Source organism: Mandrillus leucophaeus, unplaced genomic scaffold (assembly GCF_000951045.1).
Source record: "Mandrillus leucophaeus isolate KB7577 unplaced genomic scaffold, Mleu.le_1.0 Scaffold603, whole genome shotgun sequence".
In the NCBI taxonomy this organism is placed as follows: domain Eukaryota; kingdom Metazoa; phylum Chordata; class Mammalia; order Primates; family Cercopithecidae; genus Mandrillus; species Mandrillus leucophaeus.
This window is the reverse complement of record NW_012106509.1, coordinates 635,942-660,886: the sequence shown is the minus strand read 5'-3', so window position 1 is coordinate 660,886 and position 24,945 is coordinate 635,942. Positions and strand designations below refer to the sequence as shown.

Sequence of the window (24,945 nt, the reverse complement as noted above, 5' to 3'; positions counted from 1 at the left end):
CAAATAAGGGTCCAAAATTTATGTTACAACATTTGTTTGATGCCTTATTTAAATTGCTTTACTGGACATTTTCCATCTGTTAAGCTCTCTGAAAGAAACAAAATTGCCTTGTCATAGCTAGACCTCATGTTCCTGTACACTTATACAGAGGGCAAACTTTGCAGGGGCCCACAACTTTCAAGGTGATTTGGGAAAATGATATAGAAAAGTTTTACATCAACTGAAAAGAAAAATGCGTAACTCATTTTGGTAATTTCAGTTTTAATTCTTAATAGGATAAAGGAAACATGCACATTATAAATCAACGCTCTGTGTTAACAAATAATCAAGTAAGCAGAGTTGCAAGTATTGGCTAAAATGAATTTTGGATATTTTTAGCTACCAAATTTCTAGAGGCAAGGTAGACATACATCTGGACCTGAATATCTGCATTATTGGGGAATTTTTGTTTGTTTTATATTGTTTTGTTATTTTTAAAAGTAGGTGTCAAATTATGTCACCTGCTGTCTGGGCAAAGTTATTTTTTGCCATAACCACAAATTGAAGAAAATTGACCGCTCTTTTTTCTTACTCAACATGCTCTGCTTCCAGCCCCAAACATCTTTGAGAAGATGTTTAGATTCATGAGCAATGCCTCTGTCCCCAACAGGCTAAGACATTAGGCACGTCCCTGCACCTCTGGAGTCCTCAGTTCCCCGCAAAATGAGGAAGCTAGACTAAGTAATCTTAGGCTCCCTTCCGGACTCACCAATCTGAAGGTATTAGATGCAATTGCTCCTGAATTAGGGCATGAAATGAGTTCAGCTCTGGTGCACCAATGTGATGACTCTGCGTCATCAAAGCCTGAGAACAAGATAGGCCTAGCACCATTTCACACAGCACAAAGGGCAACCCTCTACTTCCAAAGAAATGACACCTGTTTCTGAAGTGATTCACATCATCTTTACTTTTGAACAACCCAATGCTCAGGAAACAATCTAAGAATCTTCACTGACGTTAGGGATGTAAGATACGGTTTCTTGACAGTATTTGGGATTTTGGAGAAAAGCAATCGAGGAAAGGGCATCTCCACAACGCAATAGTGAATTTAGTGCCCAAGGTCCATCACAGGAATCCCTAACGATCCCTACAATCTCTCTCTTTCTCTTTTTCTTTTTCTTTTTTTTTTTTTTTTCTCTCTTTGCTCTGAAAATAAACTGAGAAGTTGGTTTGAAAATAAACTGAGAAGTTGGGATACCTATTCCCCTTGACCCAGATAAAAAGTCCTGGGCAAACACAGGTACAAATTGCCAAAATGGAAAAAGTTCTGCTCTATCTTCAGCTAGAGGGAGGCTGGATCCCAGCTCTTTAGAAGCGGCCCGTGGACGCCCAGAGCATCCTCCGGGGACCAGGTCAGGGTCCCCGAGCTTGCCCCGCAGGGCGCCGCCCCGGACGCGGCCCCGCCCTTCACCTTGCCAGCGCCGAGCTCGGGCCGCGAAGGTGCGTGCGGCGCTCGGTGATTGGCGGCGGCCTGGGGCTGCCCGGCTGCCATTGGCTGCCCGGCCCTCTTTGTTCCCGGGTCCCTGGCTCAGGCCGGCTGCGGCGGACTGGGCGGCGGAAGTTCGACGGCGCCGGTCGAGTGGCTGCTGGGCGGCGGCGTGGGAGTTCCGCAGGTTCCCCGTGTCCGCAGCGCAGCCGGAGGCCAGCTGAGCCCGGCCGTGGGATCCCGGACTGGAGGAGGAGGGGACCCATAGGACGCATAAACATGGACCTGGAAAACAAAGTGAAGAAGGTAGGGGGGTGCTCAGAGGGGCGCTTGTGGCGGGCAGCGGCTGCTTCACCTGCGCGGGTCGAGCGGTGCGTGGCGGCCGGAGGTGCCGAGGCGGGTGGGGCTTGCGGGCCGCCTGGCATGAGCCTGGCTCTGGGTCTGCGGTGTCCCGGGCCCAGAGACCCGGCCCCCGGGTAGAGTAGGTGCCCGCCGGCCCTGCCAGCTCCCCAAACTCGAGAGCGACAAAATTGGAAGCGCGAGCGAGGGCGGGCGCGGGGCTCTTCTCTCCCGTTTTACGGAGTCCCAGCGGTTGGAGGTGTTGGAAACTTTACTTAAGATGTTTTAGCTCTGCCTGTGCCTCCTCAAAAGGACGAGCTTAGGGCGAGTGCGGGCGAGACCGTGACACTTCCTGGCTCAGGAAGTTCAACTTCATTAAGCCTTTGTGGTTTGGGGCTCTGCTGTGCTTTGACAGCTCTGACGTCCCTTCCAGCTGGGCTGCCTGGGGCGCTATAAAATGAGTGTTGATTTAATGCACTGCCTTCGCACCCGTGCTGGTGATAACTTCTAATGTGAATTTTTTTTTTTTTTTTTTTTTTTTTGGTCATTCATTACTTGTCTACCGAAGCACTGCCTCCCTCTTAGGGAATTATCTGTCAAAGCGCGCATTCTCCCTGTTTGGCAGGGAGTCCCAAAGGGCGGTTGTCACCAGCGTCTCAGCGCAGGGAGACATTTCCAGCCTGGCTGCTGCCTCGCAGGCATTGGAACCGATGGCCTTACCTGAGCCACTCCCGGGTTATGCGGAGCCTGGTGTCGCCTGGGAGAAAAGGGTGGGGACCAGACTGTGACTCAGAAGGAATGCTGATGTCACATTCGAGTGAATTGCCCTGTGCGAAAGTTCTCCTCGTTCCAGGGGATTTGCTCATATTTTACTTTGTGGTAAATTTAAGCTAGCTCTCCCTTATCGGATAGGGAAGTTTTGCAGAGAGGGAAAGGGAAAAATAAAAGTTTGTTTTTTCTCTTACTCATGGTTCCTAATATTCTTATTTTATCTTCTAAACACAAAGTTTCTGACTTGAGCATTAATTCTATTTTATGCCCAGGATTGGATTTTTGAAAATGGATAGAAAGTATTGTGTTAGGACTGCAGAGTTTTCGGTTAGGAAGCTATTGACCAATAAAAACTTGAAATGAGAAAACAGTTTTTTTCATTCCTTAGGACTGAAATTCGCAAGCACTCAGAAAGGTATCCAGGAACAGAAAAACATAAATTGTTGAGAGTAGCGTGATTGCATTCTATTCTCTTTCCATTTGGTTTCTTTCTTTTTTTCTTCTAAGTAACTGATATTTTTGGTTAATCTTGCTTGTCATGGGGGAAAAGCGGGGAAAGCATTTTTCTCGCTTAGCTTTCTGTTGATGAATACTACATTCATTTAGTTTTCAAGTGGGTAAGAGCTACTTAATTTAGTACTTGTCTAAAACTTGAGGGGTCTTGTCCTTGCTTTTAAGTATTTATTTGAAGACAACTTTGTCAAAGTAAACATATTTTGGGTTGCCCAGGAAGAACAGGTGAAGCACAGGATTTTTAGGGTAATGACCCTATTCTGTATGATACTATAAAATGGCGGATACATGTAATTATACATTAAAATCCATAGAATGTAGAACACCGAGAGTAAACCCTAATGTAAACTATGTATGTTGGGGATAATGATGTGTCAATGTGTTTCATCACTTGTGACAAATGTACAGCACTGATAACGGGATGTTGGTAGTCCGGGAGGCTGCTTGGAGATGGGGAGGCACGGGGGAGGTACATAGGAACTTCGAATTTTCTGCTCAATTTTGCTGTGAAGCTAAAAAATGCTTTAAAAAACAAAGTCCGTTTAATAGGGGAAGAAAAACCAAAGATATTTTTGAAGCTTTTTGAGACAAGGAGTAATTCTGAGGGAAAAAAGTTCAAAGTTAAAAATTGTATGTGCTTGCAAAGGAAAAATGCAGACGTTGTTTATAAACAGTTTTCTTAGAGTTTGAAAATGTGGATTATGATAAATAATGCCCTTGACATATGGTATAGTTTTCCTCCTTTATCCCCCACTTTACTTTTAAAAGTTATGTTTTCAACTAAGAATCTTAACTTCCTCTATTTCTCCTCCTCTCTGCCTTTAGCACCCCAAAAAGAATTCCATAAATTAAAGGTTTTAGAGAGAATCCCATGATACAACAAATCCCTGTTTCACTACGTTGTCTTCACTGATGATTCTTAGAACAGAATCCTCACCTGGTAAATTGGAAGCTATTAAAAAACTGCAAAGATGTCCTATTTGACTCCAGTTTGTGTGGGTCCCTTAATAGATTTGATATTCTAACAAAAAGTTTCCCAGTACAAAAGTTTGGAAATCTCAGGAATGTATTTCACAATCTTGGCCATACTCTCAAAAAGAAATTTACGTTCCTTTTAGTAATTGTTTTCTAACACATCCAAAGAAGGAAATATTACAAGACTATCTGATTTACCAGCACAGTCTTCTCACCCTATTTTGGTACCTAGTTTTCAAGTCGCCTTTCTTTTTGACTCAGTTATACAAGAAAATTAATAGTTTGAATGTACCTTGAGAAAAGGCAGATTAAAAGTTGGAACAAAGACACAACCATTTAAATACAACTAATATGACTTCTGTTTTAAGATGTGTGACATTTTTTTCCTTCCAAAACTCTTACATTGTTGATTTCATGAAGAATTTCTTCCAGACAGATGAAAAGCATTATTTTTCCACATTAACATTTCATGTAAAAAGAACTAAAGAGGATTGTCTTTATTAAGCAGTGATTGAGATAGATGATACTGTTATAAAATTCTTGGCTTGTAAAAGGAAAGCTCATCCACATCAGTTGTACAGATTGGGATTAATTACCAGCTAAAACCCACCATCACAAAGACAAAGGGTTTTTATAATTAGATTTTGCTATATTTTGTTTTGTTTGAAGTAAGCGAGCTGTTGCTAGGATGTGAGAGCTGGTTTGGTTATACAAAGTTTTTGTTTTAATAATACTTTAGAACAGAATTTGATTCTGTGTCCTTGCCCTGTCTTCTGAGTTACACATCTAGACCTCTTTCTTATTGTTTAGGTCTCTTGTTAATTGGCTTTGTGTCAGTATGGTCCATGTCTGCTTGGGGAAAACAGCGGACTTTGAGAAGGAGAAACAGTCTCATTTTGCGGTAAATGGTAAATCATGGCCAACAGCCAGCTGTTTTCCTCTTTCCTTTCTGTGCTACTCTCCCATGAGAATTACTTTTTTCAATTAAGAACATACCAACAGAGAAAGAGAACTTCAGTAGTTTCCCTTTTACTGCCTGGAATTGCTGCAGGGCTTTATTTTACCGTGTTCATTTTTTGTCTCCTCTCTAACACCTTTATTTTGATTAATCCTAATATTTTGCATACTTTTCTTAAGACTCTTATTTCTTTAATTTTACTTTTTTAAAATGTGGTGCATTTTAAAGATCATGTGTTACTAAAAATCCCCTTTCTCTGTATCCAAACTTGTTTTCAAAACCTTTGTCATTAGCCAAAAAAGCATAGTGAAACCAAGTGAATACTATTGGAAGAAGGACTGAACTACAGAGATTCTTTCCATTGGAAATTAGAATGAGTTATTTGCCTGAGGTGGCCCCTGGTTGAAGTGGAAAAGGCAATATATGGTGACCTGGATGCTCAAATCTACAATTGGATTCAAGACTCGAAGCCACTCTTGCTGCAAGAATCATTGGCAAGGCTAAGGGTAAAGGTAGGGCAGGACACATCCAGGGCTTTGCTTTAGAGGTGTTCTGCCTCTCAGAGCAAGTGCAGAAGAAAATGAATGGTCCTTGGCTGGGCTTTTATAAAACGATTCTCACCCGTGGTGTGATTCATTACATTGGTAGAATATGAAAAGTCCCTTTCTCTTAATTGTCCTGAATATTGGTTGGAGAAAAAACTATAGTAGGTTTTCTATTGATTCTGTTCCTTTATGCTGCCCTATGAAGTAGAAATAGGAATTTATATGTCTACTGGCTATTACCTGTGTTCCATCAGCTCACACCATGACTTTGCTTGTGCATACCCATACTCCATCCATAGTTCTAAATTTTTTCCATCCTTCAAGGACCAACCCCTCACGCTGCACACTCCTCTAGGAAATCTTTCTCCATGCTGCCACCTAGATGAAAAATATTTTCTTCTTTTCTCCTGAATTCCCAAAACATGTATTGGTAACACTTAGGACACTAATAACTCTCCACCTCTGGATTATACTTACCTGTTGTATGTTTCACCTTCTTATCTTGCGTACAAACTTCTTGAGAGATGAATCCATATCCTGTTATAGTTGCATGGTTATTTTGTTTGCTGTTCAAAGCAACCTTAGGAAGTAGGCCTTAGCCCCACTTTCAGGATGAAGAAACTAAAGTTTAGATAGTGTAATCTGAAACCTTTCTATAGAGAACTTTACTATGAACTTCAACCATAATCTGAAGAAGCCATACTCCTTTCATCATGTCGACTAGCCCGAGTCTTATGTTCTTCATCTTGCTCACTAAATATATATGTGGAATGGTAACTGTTATAAAAAGAGAAATAAAATAAGATACATTTCAACATTTTCACTCATGTTTTAAAGGAATTATATTTGAGGAAATGGTTTATATTCCAATAAAATCACCATCCTACTAGTTTCTGTATATTGTTTCTATTTTATCCATGTTGTATGTATTCCCTTTAGTGTAAGTTGCCATTGACATTCTTTGGGCAGAGGCAAAGTATACAAAAGTACAAGTTTGTGAAAAGGAATTTCTGGGAAACTTCTACAGTCAAAGAAATAGCATAAACTCCAATAATACTCTCTACCTGTCTTCTAAGTTTCTTCCAACTTCCTGACTTTGGTGTGAGCCAATGATAATGCTGTCTCCTAACTATGTAAAATGGCCCTGGGTAACAGTGACGCTGTATTTGGCTGTCTGTTTTGTTAAGTTTAACCAATGGCATCTGGAACTATAAAGGGATACTCATGGTCTTTTCTCCCTGTTGAGCTCTGCAGTTGATAGAAAGCCTTACACATAGCATGAGTAGGCTACACCTCTTTTCCCTAGTAGGAAAGTGTTCAGAGTACCTCTGGAGTGACAGTCCAGACAGCTAAGAATAGAGCAGCTAAAAAGAAACAACAAACAAACAAACAAACAAACAAAACCTCATAATATTGGGAGGAGAACTATTTTTTTGTTTTAATTTCCCATTCTTCATGCAGAAACATTTCTTGTGAAGCTGAGAAGCTGTGCAAAACACCACAATGATCAGATATTTCATGAGGCTCTCATGGAGCTCCAGCATGACATCCAGCATTATGAGCATGGGATCAACATCATAGCTCATCAGTGTGCAACACGAGTTACCAAGAGGGGCCTTCTTAGTGGAAAGAGAGTGATAAATTGGTAACATGGAAGCTACTTCCTGTGTTCTTTTTCTGAGAACTAGAAGAAGGAATACAAGTTGGCCCCATGCTAATGTGTATATACCTTTTTTACATACCAGTCACCAAAGTGTGTTTAGAAATTAGGAAAGGTCAGTAAGTCTCCAGTATATATAAACATCTATAGTGTATGGAAAGGTCTTCCATAATATATCAGTTTTCTCACTTCCATTTATCAGTATAATATATTTAAAGTTGCCCTAAGCTGAGAGTTGGTAGATCCAAGTCCACTGTTTTTTGTGATGCTGACCACTTTGGCTATCAATTTCTATTTATATAAAAATCAGTAGGGGAACCAGATGATTTCTGAGACGTCTGCAAGTCCTGTGACTCTTTGATCATAGGAAATAATATCAGTAGTCTACCACATGTAATGATCCACAGCGCTTTAAAATCACACAAACAAAGAACATATAAATATATGTGTAAATAAATACATAAAGGAGATGGCATAGTTTAAATGTTAGTGAATTCCATGAAGACCCTATAGATTGAACCAAATAATTTTTTTCCACAAATCTTAGCTCGTTTCAACTTGTTTGTACTTAATTTTCATAATACTTGTGGAGGTATTTGAAGATATTAGGTTAAGTTTAATTAATTTAAATCTGTAGTATAAGGCTCTGAAGGCTGTAATAGTGTGGGTCCCATAAGTCTAGGAGTGATATATTACTTACCTTGGTATTTAATTATGGGAAAATGAAAAATAATGGAGCGTTTATTTTCTTTAAAAGTTATCTCTCTCAAAATAAGGCTGTTAAAAAATTTTTTAAAAATTTTAAAAAAGAAAAAAACGTATATGAGTGCTTTTTTACATACCATGCACTGTTCTAGACTCAGGGATTATAGTAGTGAACAAGAATGACACTGAACTTAAGCTTATGTCATAGAATTACGCTATTACAAGTGATGATAGAGCAATGTAAATGTTGAAAGTAAGCACAACTGGGATTATACCCATCAGTGAACTCTTTATAGGCTAGCAGTACCTACATTTCTAACACAGACAGTCAGCAATTTTGGTGGTGATCCCTGGGCTTGATTCTTGGTTTTGCAGACTTTGGAGTTAGGGGTTCTTATTTCAGTTGTTTTAAGTAATGGCAAATGTAAAAGAAATGGGAAAGCAGCTTTTCTGTATTAGAATGTGAAAAAGATTATGAGTGCATAAAGCTATATAAATAGACTTACACCTATAATATACACAAACTGTAAGTCTTCTCCCTGATTACAAATGCATTACAAAAGAGTCATTCTTGGATTTCCTGTTTGCAGTCATGGCTAATTTTTGTTTGGTAACTACTGCCATGGTAACCAAAATTATGATTTTAAAAGAATTGTTTATTAAATCATTAACATACAGGAAATTGTTTTACTTTTTACAAGATGGTGGTATCCAGGGAAATTATATTATTAATTATGAAATCAACTTTTTCTAGGAGAGGAAGATAAGGAAACAAAAGACTAATCAAAAACATTTCAAAACCACAGATTTTCAGGATTTTAAAGAAAAATAATTTGGTAATTGATAACTTCACCACTGTTCTTTGAGTAAATATCCATGTTTAAAAATTGCCTCAAACACTATTAGAGGATTAAATTTAGAAGTTATGCTTTTCAACTAGCCAACTACAATCTTTGACTCTCCTACAAAAGAGCTGCAGTTTAGCGTGGTTTTGTCAATTTTCTGTTCTAAGTGACCTGTCTGCCTAACATTCTAGTTAGTAATGGGGAATTAGAGCAATAAGGGTATGCATGACTATAATTTTCTAAGTATCACTGCATTTATTTTGGTCAAATTCAAAAAAGTAAAAGAGCGTAGTTTAGAATTGCCAATTTCTCTGTTCCTTAGTCTGTTAGAATGGTGGGGAGTCTGCTCAGATTTGAGCATGGCTTAAAGTGGTAGAGCTTTATTAGAAGCCAGCCAGTGGGGATTGCTGAGATCTCGTCTGCTGAATAACAGCAAAGTTACTACTGTGTAAATATACTTAATCTGAAATGCTGAATTATCCTCAAACTATGAGTGATTCAGCTTGTGTTTATCATTGTGACATTCTGGCCACTGTGAAAAGCTGTAAACAGGAGTTTCAGGGTGTTCAATGCATAGCTTATCTGAGCAGCGAGCCCGGCAGAAAAGATGGGCTTTCAGCCCAGCAGAAATGCCTTGATATGGAGTCCATTAATGCATCTCTAGCCACAGTGAACTTTTCCCTTGCCTTGTTTGATGATAAAGTGATATAATGTTTCATTGAAAAATGACCATGTAGATGTTAGGTGGATTTTTGTTTTTATATGAGTGTAATGTGACAGTCTTAACAGAATGAGTCACAAAGTAAGGATCAAGGATCTGATTTTTCCTTTATGAAATCCTGGCCTACAATAAAAATAACTTGGGGTTAAAAAAAATTACCGTTTGTTTTTCATAGAGAATATTAAAAGTGCAGTTTAGATTTAAAACTACAGACTCTAAACTCCATATCTATCAGTATCACCTCTTGAGCAAAATATGGATGTCAGCTTTGATAGATTTAAAAAAAAAAAGGAAGGAAGGAAGATGAGTGAGCAAGACAGATGTGTAAGTTAACTACAGTGCTGGATAGAATGACGTAAGTGCTATAATACACTGTTTTTCTTATCTGGGATAAGAAACCTTTTTATAAACAAAAATTTATCATGGGCTGATATTTTTAAAAACATAGTAAAAATTACTAAAACAAAAGACAAATACAGGACCAATTAAAAAATATTAAATGCAAGAGACACAAAATTACTTTAAGTGTATAGTAGTTCCTAATTGCCTACTGTCAGTTTCTCTGCCTATCTCATCACAGACAGGTGACTTACAGTTTGTGAACTGCCACTTTGAGCAGCACAGCAATAATAGAAATACAATGGTTATGAAGTCTCAGAAGCAGAAGTAGCTAACTTTAATTGTGTGGGTTGGGATTATTTTATCAAGGAAACACCTCCTATAGAATAAAGAAGCTTTCATTAGGCAAAGAAAGCATTCTATAAAGAGGAAATAGCATGAACCAAAGGTACCTGGCTGTGAAAAGTCAGTAAAACCACCATTAACATTTTCAGTTTTGTCTCTCCTAAAATAAAGCTAAAGTAGATGAGCGGCAGTAATTTGTAATTTTTCCACAGTACAGATTTGAATTAAAGAAGTGTATCACTGAGCTAGTATAAGACCCTAGGCCACAGCTGAAGAGTTTCTGATCTCCCTTAACTTGGATGATTATTTAATACATTGTGTCATCTGCTGAGAGAGAGGAGGAAATTTCACAGTAGAGTCTAGCTTATGTAGGCTGATCTGGACTCGGAGCTGTGGACTGGGACCACATTGGTGCTAGGTTTTCATCCTCCTTAGATCAGTGAAGCAAGCAGTAAAGGTCATGCCCAACTGAAGGAGCACCTTTTAAGCCTCTTCTTATGCCAAAGCAGTCATATGTCCAGTCCTGAAGTCAAGGAGAGGAGTAGTCTAGTCTAGCAACTATGAGGCTGCGGCAGGGATATGATGTTGAATGCTATTACGTGGGAATGAAGGATTGGGATCATTACCTCAGTCTACCACGTGTGCTACAGAGGGACAGTTGAATGTAGGGGCTTGAGGATACTTTTCTGAAGATCTTTCATGTATCAAGAGTATTCTGAGATGATATTCTGTACAGTATCACAGACTACACATGTTTTAAAGCAGGGTAGTTTTTGGTCATTCCGAAAAACTGTAGAGGAGAGTTAACTTTGCAGTATCCCTCACTTGATTTTTAGGGTGTCCATTTTTCAATCTAGTCACTCTTCTGTTAGCTTTGAAACAGACCTCTCCAAATTCATTCCATCCAGGTCATATGACTTCCGTGTTACATGAAGAAATGTAAAACTCATTTATTTGGGAAATGGCAAGTTGCCTAAGGTTTTGAAGGGGAATTACAAAATACTACCTTTTATATACGGCAACAAATGGAAAATATATTCTGTAAACATTCCGATAATATGGGTTAGGCTCTATCTGTGGTAACGGAATAGAAGTTTATCCCAAGAGAAATAGCAGAATTTAAAGGTAAAAAGAGGCAGGACAGATTTCAGTGGCCTAACTCCACAGCTCTTTTAAGATGTCACCGGTAAACCAGTAGTGATGTTATTCATTGTTACTTTTTCATGGACCAGATGAAATGAAGCCAGAGGATAGAATCATCCTGTGGACCACCGTTGCCCACTTTTCTCTAACAGTTCGGGAATTTAAAGGGAGCAGCGCAGACTTTGACGTTTCCAGACATAGATTTGGATCCCACCTTTGATGTTTACTCAGTAGTTTGGCAACAGTTGCTCCTTGGTTTCAGAGATCTAATCTGCAAAACATGGATAGTACTTCTTTATTGGATTATTGTGTACTGTAAACGTGTAGAACAGTGCCTGACATATAGCAAGTACCTGATCAGTGTTGATTATTAGTGTTCTCTGATGAGTTTTAAAGGCCCTGGCCTTTATTAGCTGTGTGAATTTGGGAAAGCTACCTAGCCCTGTAAACCTTGGTATCCTCATCTGAAATGGGTTTCAACTATCTGCCTCACAGGGTTGTAAGGATAATCAAGATGAATATCTTAAAGCACAAAGTATGGTGCCAAAACATAGACAATAAACAAATGTGTCATAATCCTCTTCAAGAAATCCAATCTAGAGGGAAGAAAATCCTGCATAGATCTTCATGCTATTTCACAGACCCCTGAATATATCATCAAGAATTTTATGATGGCATACTCTCAGTAAATTATTGCCACTTGGTGTTTTGTTGGACACAAAGAAATAGCCATTTAAAGTTGGATAACTGTGGGATTTATTAACTTACTGGATTTAATATATCCTTTTGCTAATTTAAAATTTAATATATTTAATGTATCCTTTTGCTAATTTAAAAATTATTCTGATTTTTATTTTTACAATGAAATTAAAGTTTATAAATATTTTCAGAACTTGAGTACCTACCATGTGCCAATCGCTATGCAAAGGATTCAAGGCTGTGTATATTAGGTTCCCTGAGAAAGCACTTGAGTGAACACTGCAATGTATTGTGGTCCAGTATAGGAAACTGGCATGTTTCCCTGATTGGAATCTTCCTCAGAGTTTCTGAGGTAAATTACAGAAATGGTTACAATTCTTAGCAGCACCTCCCATTAAAAAGTGGAGTCTATTTTCCTTCCCTTTGAATCTGGACTGCTTTCTGACCTACTTGGACCAGTAGAATGTGGTAGAAGTGGTGTGTGAGTCCTAAGCTTGGACCTCAAGAGACCTTGCTTGCTTCTATTGCTTTGTTACTGGTATTTAAGTCTTCACAGCCTCCTACGGTGAAAGCTGTGGAAAGAGTCTTACAGAAGACTGTCCTCACTTGAATTACCCTGATATTCCTCTGTACATATGAAAGAATCAAGAATCAATGTACTGAAACTTCTCTGATTTCATTGGTGGCTTAAGACTGAACCCACTTTCTACTCTAGACGAATCTAATTTTGATTTTTGTGCTTGTTGTTCCATTAAAGTGAAGGAAAATTAAATTAACATGCAACTGCAATTTTATCTTAGTTGTAAATAGGTGGTATATGCATATTTTGAAAATTGTCTAATTTCCTTGAATCATTAGACAAATTTTAAGTGATGTCTATGTACCTTCTTTAGTGGTATGGTCTAAATATAGAGCAAAAAGTATGGTAATCCAAACTACTTCTCTGATACATCAGAAGTTAAAACATGGGTCAAAAATTAGTTAAGGCTCTTTGATTTATGCAGCACAACATATCAATAAACATAATTCTTTTTTTCCCCCAGAATAAGGGATGGTATGAAAAGGGTAGGCAATAAATAAATAAGCAAGCATGAGGACCTGGCAGTAGGGTTCTTACATCTCTCCCTTTCTTTCCTGGTTTCCAAGACCCCTATCCTTGCTGTAAGACTGTGTTTTTGTTCTAAATGCCTGTGAATGCTAATTTGGGGCAAAAGAGAAAAATGAGAAGACTGTCTTTTCCCACCCCCTTTTCTGTTTTCTTTGCTGTCTCTGTTGGGCATTACTCTGTAGGTTTCCTTGGATCCTCTTCTGGACAGCCTCCTTCAGTGAAGCCTTCAGCCAATACCTTGAGCGTTTTCTTTCATTCTCCAGTCTGTGAAAACACATCCGTACTGCCATCTTTATCTGCATGTGCTCCAGTTAGATAGTTAAAGAATTAGTGGCAATAAATCACTTAATTGTACAGTCACCCTACTTATACCCTCACCCATGTATTATAATGGGTTACCTCTGAAGAAATAATACCACAGCCCTTAGGCATGGCAAGAATGATCACAGTATTCAAGTTTGGGGATAAAGAGCCTTAATTAAGACCTCTCAAAGCAGCTCTCTGTGGGATCCACCCTTTAGAAGCAGCTCTGGAGATAGTGACACAAGACCAAATTAGGAATGGTTGCCATGATCCAGATTCTTTTACGGAACTCCTACAGATGCCTTTTGGAATCAGGTTTTCAAAGTCCCTTTTATAGCAAATAAATAGGAGGTTTTGAGGGCTGTTTATGAACGCATTCCATTGCAGTGTCCTTCAGTGGAGCCAGAGCTCAGCCAATCCTAATTAAGAAGCAATTTCAGCTGCAGTCATAGCTTATTATAATAATTTGTGACATTTTTATAGCCCTACATTGTCTTTCTCAAAGTAATGGATTCTGGAGGAGGCCTTTTCTGAGTAGAGTCCACAGAAGAGGTATTCTGTTAGTAAGCATTTCAAATGACTTCCTTCATACAATAGTATAAAAATAATTTGATAGCAGTCTGTTTGAAAAATGTTTATAAGGAACCAGCTTAAACTGAGCAGATGCAATATATTTTCAGCAGTTGCTTACCTAAAATAAGTATAAACCATTTTTATTTTTAAAAAGGGGGGCCTAAATTTTGCTCCTAATAATATTGTAAGGTTACATATTAGGATTCAAATAGAGAAGTAGAACTGTGAGGGAAGGAGCTGCTAACTGTAAATACTACATAATTTGAATCAAGTAATTTTGGCTCCTTTTATCACAGAGGTACTGAAATTTATTTTATTTTACTTAATTCCATCTCCAGGTGGATTTATATAATAGAATTTAAAAGTTTATAGAAATCTTTTCCAATTTTTATTCTGTGTTCTTTAAGGACTACTGTGGCATATTATAAAAATTGTGAAAATTTCCTCCCAAATATATTTGGTATTTTAATAATCTGGTTTGCAGCTGTCTTCTGTAACACAAGTGTGTGTGTATGTGTGTGTACACAAGTGTGTGTAACTATATATTCAGAAAGAAAATGAGACTTAGAGGCTAAAAATCATATTCTACCCTGTCTTCTGAAAGATCATTTCCTGGTTCTGAGTGAACAACTAACAAATTGAGGGGAACGAGAGTATTTATGAGGAAGGAACAAAGTTCTGCTTTAGATACCCATTGGGTGAAGAGAATTTAAATATTTGAGATGGGCAGAATAAAGAGAAGTGGTAGATAAGCACCCCATATGCCCCTGTTCCCCTTTATAATGTCTGTCTCATCACAAATCACTTAGTCTTTGAATTTAAAATCAAAACAGAAAATAGGATATAGTAGGCAGCATCTGAGCTGGTTTCCAATTACTCCCATCTACTAGTAGTCACACCCTTACATATTGCCCTCCCATCGAGTGCAGGCTAACCTGATCAGTTGCCAAAAAATGAAATATGGCAGAAGCGATGGCATCACTTCTAAGATTAGAGATTACAACTTCTATCTTGTGTGCTCTTGCTCTCTCTGGAATCACTTGCCCTGGGGAGAACCAGCTACCATGTCCTGAGGTACCCATGTGGGTAGGCCCATGTGAGAAATCTTAGAAGTGGGAATCTCCCTTGTCGATCCTTGCAGCCCAGCTGACCCCGATTGCAAACTTGTAAGAGACCCTAAATCTGCGCATCTACTTAAGCCACTTATTTCTGACCCACAGAAACTATGACATGATAAATGGTATTTTCAAACCCTAAGTTTTGGGGTAGTTTGCAGCTAATACAAAGGTTGTTCCATTATGAATCTAGAAGTTTAGTGATTTGAAAAATATGAAAAGAATATTTTGCTTATTATATTGCCTCTGACTACTGCATAGTGAAAACATCTTACATGTAATATAGCAGATAATTTTTAGTACTAGTCATGTCTACATGTTTTGAGTAAACGCCTTTCAACTTTGAAATAGAATTTGTTCATTTGTATTTCTTGCTCATTCTTTTAATTTTTTTTTTTTTTTCTCTTGCTGTAACATTGAAAGAGACCTGTTTTGCATCAGGACCCTGGAGATTTTTCTTGACTCTCACCTCATCCTTCTGAGGATCCCCTCGTGTGTGAATTTATTACCTCGGGGACTTCCATGTTAGTATAGCTGGTGTGCAGACATTCAGGTTCCTCATAATAAGACCCAGGTTTGCCTAGGACGGAGGAATTCCTGCCTAGCAAGCAACAAGCAGTCTTTCAGATCAAAATTGGTTGTTCTAGAGAAGTTACAGATGAGGAATATTACTCTTTAAATTACTATTTACCTTTGAAGTTTCAGTTTGGAGGGAAAAAAGCAGTGACTTTGTAGTTAAGCGCATAGGGTTTGAGTCAGACATGCCAAGATGCAAATCTTACTTCTGCCACTTGCTAGCTGGGTAGTCTTAGGCAAATTAATTTATCTGAGTCTCAGTTTCCTTTTTATGAAATAGAGGTGATAATACTTTTCCAATAGGTTGTTGGGGATTAAATGTGATGGTGTATGTATTTTGGCTCGTGGGTAGTAACATTTTAACAAATGGTGGTTGAGGTGTTTTTACTAACACTTCTACCATCACAACCCTCAGTGCTCATTTTTTAAAGTATAGTTAAAAACACTTCAACGTATCCTGCCAAAACAAAAATTTATTACTGTTTCCTAAAAATATAGCAGGATGTATTTCTGCTCTTCTTCAAATATGATAGCAGGATCTATTTCTGCTCTTCTTCACATATGTTACCGTATTTATTGAGGTATAGATGTTTTGGGTAATCAGCTACAACTTGATTACATCTCAAACTCGAGTAGAGAAATTGTCTCGATGACAGTACCTTTGTCATTAACTTAATACTGTTACTGCCTTAAGAAATGTAGGGACAGATTAAGTAGGAATAGTCTACTTTAATTTGTTAAAGTCCCAGAAAACTGGACCTATTACCTCCAGAATATATTTTACTATAAAATATTTAGGCAGAAAGAACACTTGTTTCCTTTTCATTCCTAACATAATAGTCTATGTGATTATTTACTGCTGTCTGTGAACAAAAAAGATTTCTGACCATTTGGCTTACAGTGGATTTCATAATAGAGATGCATACAGGGCTTCTGGCTTTATGCATCCTAAGCTGAAAAGGTAAGGGGATGTGGAAATGAATCCTAGAATCTGCAGTAAATAGTTTTATTCCTGTTTCCTTATGGATGATCTGTGTTGACAAGTGAAGACCCTTAATTGATTAGTCTATTCTTGAGCTATAATACTTGGTCTTCAGTTAAAAATTCCATTACATTCTATTTTTTTAAACGGATTTAGGAAATAGCGCTTCTTTATCAGGGCTTTCCATTTTATGACCTATCTTTAGGCACTGTTTATTGGTTAAGAGCAGTCATAGCTCTGTCTCAGTTTCTTCATGTGGATGAAAATGTGAGTAGTAATAGTATCTCAGACTCTCATAAGAGTGTTAGGAGGATAAAATGAGATAATCCATGTAAAATACTTAGAACCATGCATGGCAGTGTAAGTGCTCAGTAAAAATCAGCTGCTGCTTTTATTATCACCATCCCTTCCAGTGTCTTTTTGTGTGTGTGTAAAAGGCAGTGGAAGTTCCTTGGGGTAAAGATACGTTATGATCAAGATCGTTTGATAATTACAACAATTAAATAAATAAAACTTTCTAGCACTCCTGTAAATCTCAGACACTGTGGCAGTACTAGCAGTTCAAATCTGAACAAGAAGTTCACAATCTATTGGGGGTAAATTGATGTACACACAATCATAGGATGGTAAGGAAGGACTTAATAACACCATTTGTGCCAAGGGGATAGTTAAAGAAAAGTATCACAGAGTTTCTGACATTAAAATTGATATGTGGGCCCAGTAGAGAGAATGACTTTGGCAGATGGAGAAGAAGAGGAACAGAGATTCAAGCAAAGCGAAAAGCTCCCCTTAAAACAGAGAATGGCTGGAGGGGAGTGATGTGAGGAAGGCAGGCGGTGCCAGGCTTTAAAGGATCTTCTTTGCATGCTAAGAAAAGTGAAATTCATTGAACTTATTAAAATCATCTAGCAAGGGGAGTGTTATGATTATCTTTAGGTTTATCAAAATAATTTTGAGAATAGCAATACAACATCATACAAAATGATCAGTTAAGAGAGTGTGGTCTCAGGATGATATGATGTGAGTTTAAACATGAACCCTGGAGTGCAGATGAGGGAGGAGACTGTGTGACTTTTAGAAAAGAGACACTAGAATTTGGAGCATAATAAACATGCTAGACAAGGACAAGGAGGCCTCTGGGCCCCAGGTTGGGTGACCAAGTGGGTGATGACAATTTTGTCTTCAGTCGTCTTCTCATGTATTTCAGACTTGAGTAACTGAGAGATGGGAAGTTTTTGTTTCTATTAGCAAAGAAAGAGAAATGTAGCAGCTTTACTAGGAATGACTAATTGTAGCTCTTAATCACACTAGTTCTTTGTATTCTTACCTAAGAAAGTTGGCAAACTAATAAAGTGTGCAACTTTTTTATATTTAAGTTTGGTTATCTGTGTAACCTACGCTTTTCATTTTATTTATTTATTTATTTATTTACTTTTTGGAGATGGAGTCTCACTCTCTCACCCAGGCTGGAGTGCAGTGGCATGATCTCAGCTCATTGCAGCCTCCACCCCCTGAGTTCAAGCATTCTCCTGCCTCAGCCTCTCGAGTAGCTGGGATTACAGGCACCTACCACTGTGCTCGGCTAATTTTTGTATTTTTTTTAGTAGAGATGGGGTTTCATGATCTTGGCCAGGCCAGTCTTGAACTCTCGACCTCGTGATCCACCCACCTCAGCCTCCCAAAGTGCTAGGATTACAGGCATGAGCCACCGCGTCTGGCCAACCTACACTTTTTTGGTAACGCAAATCTTGTTAGAGATTTGGAAACAGGCAATGAACTAAAAATTTCAAATAATTTTAAATCTTGTATCAGATCTTAGTAAAAATATATTCCTTGGGTGGGGGACTTCACAGATCACACTAGATTTCTAAGGGAGCCATTTGCTAAGATGAATTATTTAGATATGTAGTTCCTTTGTCCAGAATATTTATCTGGATGAACAAAAATCTAAAATGCTTCTTTAGGAGTGTAATATGAGTATATATGTGTGTGTATGTACATGCATGTGTGTGTGTATATGTGATAGGTAGATAAACATGCATGCATATACACACTGAGAAAGGGGGAGTGGGAGAGAGATATGTATATTTCATATGATCTACCTTCATTCCAATATTATTAAAGAAGTCTTAGTAACACTTGCTTGTTTAGTAACCACATAGGATTCTTTACTCCAGAGGGAATTTGGTTATGAAAACAGCATGAATCAGATGATCTCACCCTGAATACTGCATAATATCTTCCAGACCCAAATTGTCTCCAAATCAATTCAGACCATGTTTGAAATACCAGATGTTCCATACTCTTTTTTTCCTTTCTTTTTTTTTTTTAAAAGTATCTGACATGCAATACCTTTTTCTGGGTCAGAAGGGTGACCTGAAATGTTGCCAACGTATTTGACTGCTTAAAATTATGAATATGGATAAATTGATTCCATTCTGTTTTCTTATTCTAAAATAAGCAGGGTATAAAAGAGTTTTTGGAGGCACAGATCATGTGAATATAAATTCAGTTTGTGGAGCCTGCAGTTAAAGATACTTAAGTCCTATTTGTCTGTGATTCCTGTTTCATAGTAAATATTATATAGTCACTTTTATTTTTTTCTTAGGATATTGATAGATATTCCCAAAGCCTGACTATACTTTCTTCCAATATAGTCAATCCAAAGGACCTGTTTTCTTGGATGCTGAAGAAAAAAAATTATTCTGTCATATCCTTTTATTGATGCTGACCAGAATGTGTTACTAAAATGATATGAAGTAGATAGCTTTGAGACTTTTGTGCTTATGAAAAACATGTGTTTTTAGGCACTAAGTGTTGAGTCTGCAGGGAATACCGTATCACATTTGCTGTTGAAATAATTACATGCAACAGGCCTGAGTTTTATCATTCACAATTTAAGTCTTTTGTTTCCTATGCATACTTTGTAAAACTACTCCACCAAACTCAGTTCCAAGTGATTCTGACTTCTCAGAGTCATTAATATATTAGCTTTTTCAAATAATTATTTTCTATTTAGTGATTAAACTTTGAGCAGTTGACCATGCTGAATAATAACCAAACTAAGAGTTAATCTGACACGATTTGCAATAAAATTAAAAGGTATCTTGGAACCAATCTAGTTTAATTTCTTCATTATCTAGATGAAGCCTGAAGAAGAAAGATCACTTTCAAAATCCCTGAACTCACCAGTGACACTCTGGGACCAGATCGCAGTTTTCCTGACTCTCCTCCAGGGATCTTTCTACATTTTCAAAGGTCTGCTCTCCTCTAGGGATCTTTCTACATTTTCAAAGTTCCCCATTAGCTCACTAGTATCTGTAACTATATATATATTTTATCATTTCCTTAACATTTGGTAATTCTCACAACATACATATGACATACAGGCACACGTATCTTGATTATATTAGTCCAAGGATCTAGATTTCACTTTCTAAACAGCCAGTTTGCCTTAGCTGAGGAGCTAACCCTCTCTGGGCTCCCCTTCCTCCCTACCACTCTCTCTCACATACCCGTGTGAACCCTGGGCATCATTAAATAACATTTTCCTTATTTATATCCCTCGCCGAGAGTTTTCTCCAGCCCAGTCATCTGGGCAGAGACTAACCTACAAGATTTGGATGTTCAAGAATAATAATAGCCTTGGCTCTTCAGGAAAGCAGAAGGACCCTAAGGAGAAGGTGTGGTCTATGCTGAGGGTAAAGAGAAGGGATGAGAAGAATTCTGGGTCCTGGACTTCAGGGAATCTTGAATACAAAGTGAATAATGGAGAGAAATTAGAGAAGCCCTTAGAGTAGATGGGGTTCCAGATCCTTGAACTGAAACCAAGAGGAGTTGAGGAACCTCAGTTCTTGTGACACTTTGCCCAAAATAGGCCCTAAGAAACTGTGCTTGGGGCAGTTCTGGCTGTGAAACTCCTCTTACCACAGATTAGAGTCCATATGCTTTCCTTCATCTGATGCACGTTTGACTTATGAAGGGGAGAATAGCAGATGATTAGATGCCTCAGTTGGAGTGGGAACAGAGCAGAAGAAATTTGCCTCACACTGGTAGAGGTATGTCTGCTACCATGCAATTTTATAATATAAATTGGATTTAACAACTGCATTCTAAATTATAATTCAGTCTGAAACTAGGCACATCCTAAACAAGGAAAACGCTAGAGTGTGAATCATGTATCTTCTTTCTTGGAGAGGCATTGTGCTTGTTTCCTAACAGAGGGTTGATAAAGAGAATAAAAATATGGAAAAAGTTCTCACCCAATAATGTGGCATAAGTCAGAGATCTTCCGTGCTGGTGTCAATGAGATTTAAGTTTTGTAGCTGTATACTTGTAGCTATAAAATAAGTTTCTTACTGAAATGTTCTCAGGGAAATAAGTTTATTGCCAGTCTGAAACTCTAATTGCTCTAGCTGTTAAAAGTGATTTTGAAAACTTGGTGTCATTTTTGTTTGTGTTTTGTGTGTGTGTTTTTAATTAGGACTGTTTCCATTAGGTTATGGTAGGGGAAAGTGTATCATATTGCCGTGACCCATTCCACTCTCTTTCACTTACTTGCTCTCTGTCTGTGATGTTTAAAAGTTCCCTCACACTAAAGTCTGAGCACATGGGGAAGATGCAAGTGTTTGTGTTTGGAAAGGTAGAGGGGCACTTTCTCCAGGCAATCACAAGTCTAACTGGAAAGAGTCCATAAAGAGATTAAGTTGGCCTTCCAGGCAGGGCCCAAGGGCAAAAGAACCCTGGAACAATACTTTCTGGGTTTTCCAGGGCAGCCTACAGAGCCAGTTTCTCAAGTTACTGCTTTTCCCAAGGCCTGGTCTCCTGGTCTCTGTGAGGGCTGCCTGAGCTTCTGCTAGCAGAGCTTGAGAGGTGCTCCTGCTCCTCACTCTCCCCTGCTGCCCTGTGACTTTCCTCTTTACCAGTCTCTCCTATCTCTGAGGATGTCATCCTCTGTTAAGCCAGTAGCCTAAGGCATGGCATTGAATGCTTCATGAAGTTTAGTTTCTTCCTTGGGAAAATGAAAAGAAAAGGAAAACAAAACAAAATACTCCACCTGCTACAAGGCCATCCCTGTCACCCTGCAAGTGCTTTACAGTTTTTTGGCTCTTCCCTTGCCCTCTTCTGCCACAGGCCTTGTGTATGGTGTTTCCTCTCCCCTGAATGCACTTCTCTGAGCCAAATTAGATACTGGTCATCCTTTCCATTGTAATTCATACACCTCTCCTTCAACAAAGCTTCCCCCAGCCTTCCTTATTTAACTTACTTGTCTTTCTTTTTAAAGCTCTCAGAAAGTCATCTACACTTAGAGATGGTGCAAGAGTGTTTCTGGATTGGTAGTGCTTTTCCTTGGGGCAGAAATTAGCTAGTGACTCTCTTCGAAAGACAAGAGCTCCCGTTTGACACTCTAGTCATCTGCCCCAAAAGAACAGTAGAGCAGGAGCCAGATGCTGAGTTTTAGGTCTGGTTTGCTGTTTAGTAGCCATGCAACCAGGAGCAAATTCCTCATCCTCTCTTGATTCTATTTTCTTGATCTCTTACATGAGGGAGATGCCTAGTCCTGTTCAGAATAAGAATATGTGGGACACTTTAAAAGAGCAGCAGTTCATGAAATACCACCAGCTCTAGTAATTATAATAAATAAACCGATAGCTATTTTAAGAACATATTGATGTAAAGAGTCAAACTCTGTAAAAGTATTTGAAGATCTTATTCTGAGCCAAATATGAGTGATCAATGGCCTATGACACAGCCCTGAGGAGACTCTGAGAACATGTGCCCAAGGTGGTCGGGCTACAACTTGGTTTTATACATATTACAGAGATGCAAGACATCCGTCAATACATGAAAGATGTACATTCCTTCAGTCTGGAAAGACAGGACAGCTGGAGGTAGGGAGCAGTCCTTCCAGGTCATGGGCAGCTTCACAAATTTTCTGATTGGTGATTAGTTGAAAGCCTTATTATCTAAAGACCTGAAATCAATAGAAAGGAATGTCTGGGTTATGATAAGGGGGCTTGTAAGGACCAAGGTTTTATCATGCAGATGAAGTCTCCTCGTAGCAGGTGTCAGAATAGATTGCAAATGTTTCTTATCAGAGTCTGTTCTGTCAGTCTTAGGTCTCTGTGTTTATGCTAATGCTGGTCATCTGTGAAGCAGCATGCACCGCGCCCCCCCACCGCCCCGCCCCAACTCCCCATTTCCTATCATGGCCTGAACTGGTTTTTCAGGTTCACTTTGGAATGACCTTGGCCAAGAGGTGAGGTCCATTCAGATGCTTCTTGGGTTTATAATTTTATTTTTGATTTACAAAGATAAAAAGTTGGTAGGAGAAAACAACTTGCCCCTTTGCAAGATTGACTTTGTAACAGTAGTGAGCTACTCCAAAGCCTTAGTGTAAAAACTCTGCTGACTCATGGAGGTTCTAGTTACATGAGCTGAACTTTCAAGTTGCATTCAGAAATAGAGAATGAGATGGTATTGTTCCAGGATGTTTGCAGTCTTTTATAAGCCCAGCATTGTTCAGACCAGGCAATTCTAATTTGAAGGCATGCAAGAATTTAAGTGGCCATTTAATTTAGAGGCAGAAGCATATTTCTAGATATTATCTGTCCGCAAATATCAGGATTTTATACACACATATAAGTTTGTATGTGTATATGCAAGTTCTATGTCATGAGGTAAAATGTATTCCATGTTGTGAATTACATAAAAGAGAGTTTAAAAACCTCCGATTTAAGCTAAGCTATGTGATTAAGGCTTAATAACGTAATCAAAATTTTCATTTGGGATTAGAGTTTATTTAGCAGGAGATGCATGAACATAGTATGAATCATATCCATACTCCAGGCACATTCAGAACTAACTCTTCTGTAATGGAAAATTAGAAAGGGCTTGAAAAAGAATACACTTTTTTGGATTTGCTTTTCATTTTACTATGGATATTGTAATAGAGAAAACATGTAATTGTGCTTCTTACACAAGACCAGAAAACAGTCTCTCTCTGTCTTTTGTTTAACCTACATTATTTCCATACTGTGTGAACTGTGATCATCAGTGACAAGGAAACAATTTGTTTTAAAAAAAAGCTTAGTGTTGACGTTAAATATACAATTTAAAGACTTTCATTTCTTTTGAAAATTGGTAATATGGACATGGCAAAGATGATAAAGCTTAACTAATGCTAGGCAGGTGTTTATTCTTTAGAGAGTATACTTTATATGGTCTAACTTAAAAGTAATGTGGGTTCCCTTAAGCAGCTGGGTGGACCAGCTGGGTTTGAATATGGCCTTAATTATGGAAAAAGGATGTGGTCATTTTCTTTAGAACAAAAGGAAAGGCTTCACTTCAACTTCAGGGCATGTCAGACTGATCTTTCAAGGAACAAGTTACAATGTGGTTTTGATTGCATAGTAACAAACAGAACTTGGTAAAGTTACAAAAGAGGGCCATTGAAAAATATCCATTACTTGTCCAGCTTGAACTGCTACTCTAGGCACTAACCAGTAACCAATTCCTCATGGTCACTGATGTGATATTTAAAACACGGAATAATCTGGTTACTGGTGGTTTGCCACTGTACTGATGTAAGACTGGCTACTCTTTTTTTTTTTTTTCCAATATCGGTAGTTGGGTAAAAGAGCTTAATTACCATCTTGTGTCCTCTGCCATCTGCACCCCACTCCTTCCACATATTAGGCCATGTCTCAGCAAGTTCTCAAAGACTATTGTTTAATATGGTGAAGAAGAAAAGATGGTTTACTATAGCAAGGGTTGTAATACAGCTCTCCACTCCTCGCCTCCCTACAGCTTCAGGCAGAAGAGCGCAGGCCTTGGAGTCAGAAAGACCTGAACTCAAATCTCTACTCTACCATTTATTAACACTTTGATCTTAAGCAAATTCCGTAATCTCTGAGTTTCAGCAAAAACGTGTCAAAAATGGCAAATAATAATGCCTACTCTGTAAGTATTTTATATGGTTCTGTAAGATTTTTTTTTATAAATTACATTCTATATAAAAATATTGTCTAAACAAAAAACACTGAGAAAAGTAACATTTTTACGAGAAAACCCTCTAATAGACAACATCTAGATTCTCATATCTGCTATAGAATTCTCTGTTCTGATATGCCGTTTTGGTTGACGTACATGAAGAAAAGTTGGTTTAACTCAAATATGTAACTGCTAAAAGATAAAGTATATATTAATTTTATTATCTTTAAGTTCTAGGGTACATGTGCACAACGTGCAGGTTTGTTACATATG

The 24,945-nt window shown here is 38.3% G+C and overlaps 1 protein-coding gene across 2 annotated transcripts in view; it reads left to right on the top strand.

The window, feature by feature from the left end:
- The first annotated feature begins 542 nt into the window (after positions 1-542).
- Positions 543-24,945, top strand: part of TES (testin LIM domain protein) — a 65,993-nt gene continuing 41,590 nt past the window's right edge. Inside the window, exon 1 of one of the 2 annotated variants that reach the window (XM_011999839.1) lies at positions 543-1,771. In XM_011999839.1, the coding sequence (XP_011855229.1) occupies positions 1,745-1,771 (27 nt within the window). In that variant the 5' untranslated portion in view covers positions 543-1,744. Of the gene's footprint in view, positions 1,772-13,773; positions 13,998-24,945 lie in introns of those variants that run through there. The other variant, XM_011999840.1, reaches the window with a different exon arrangement.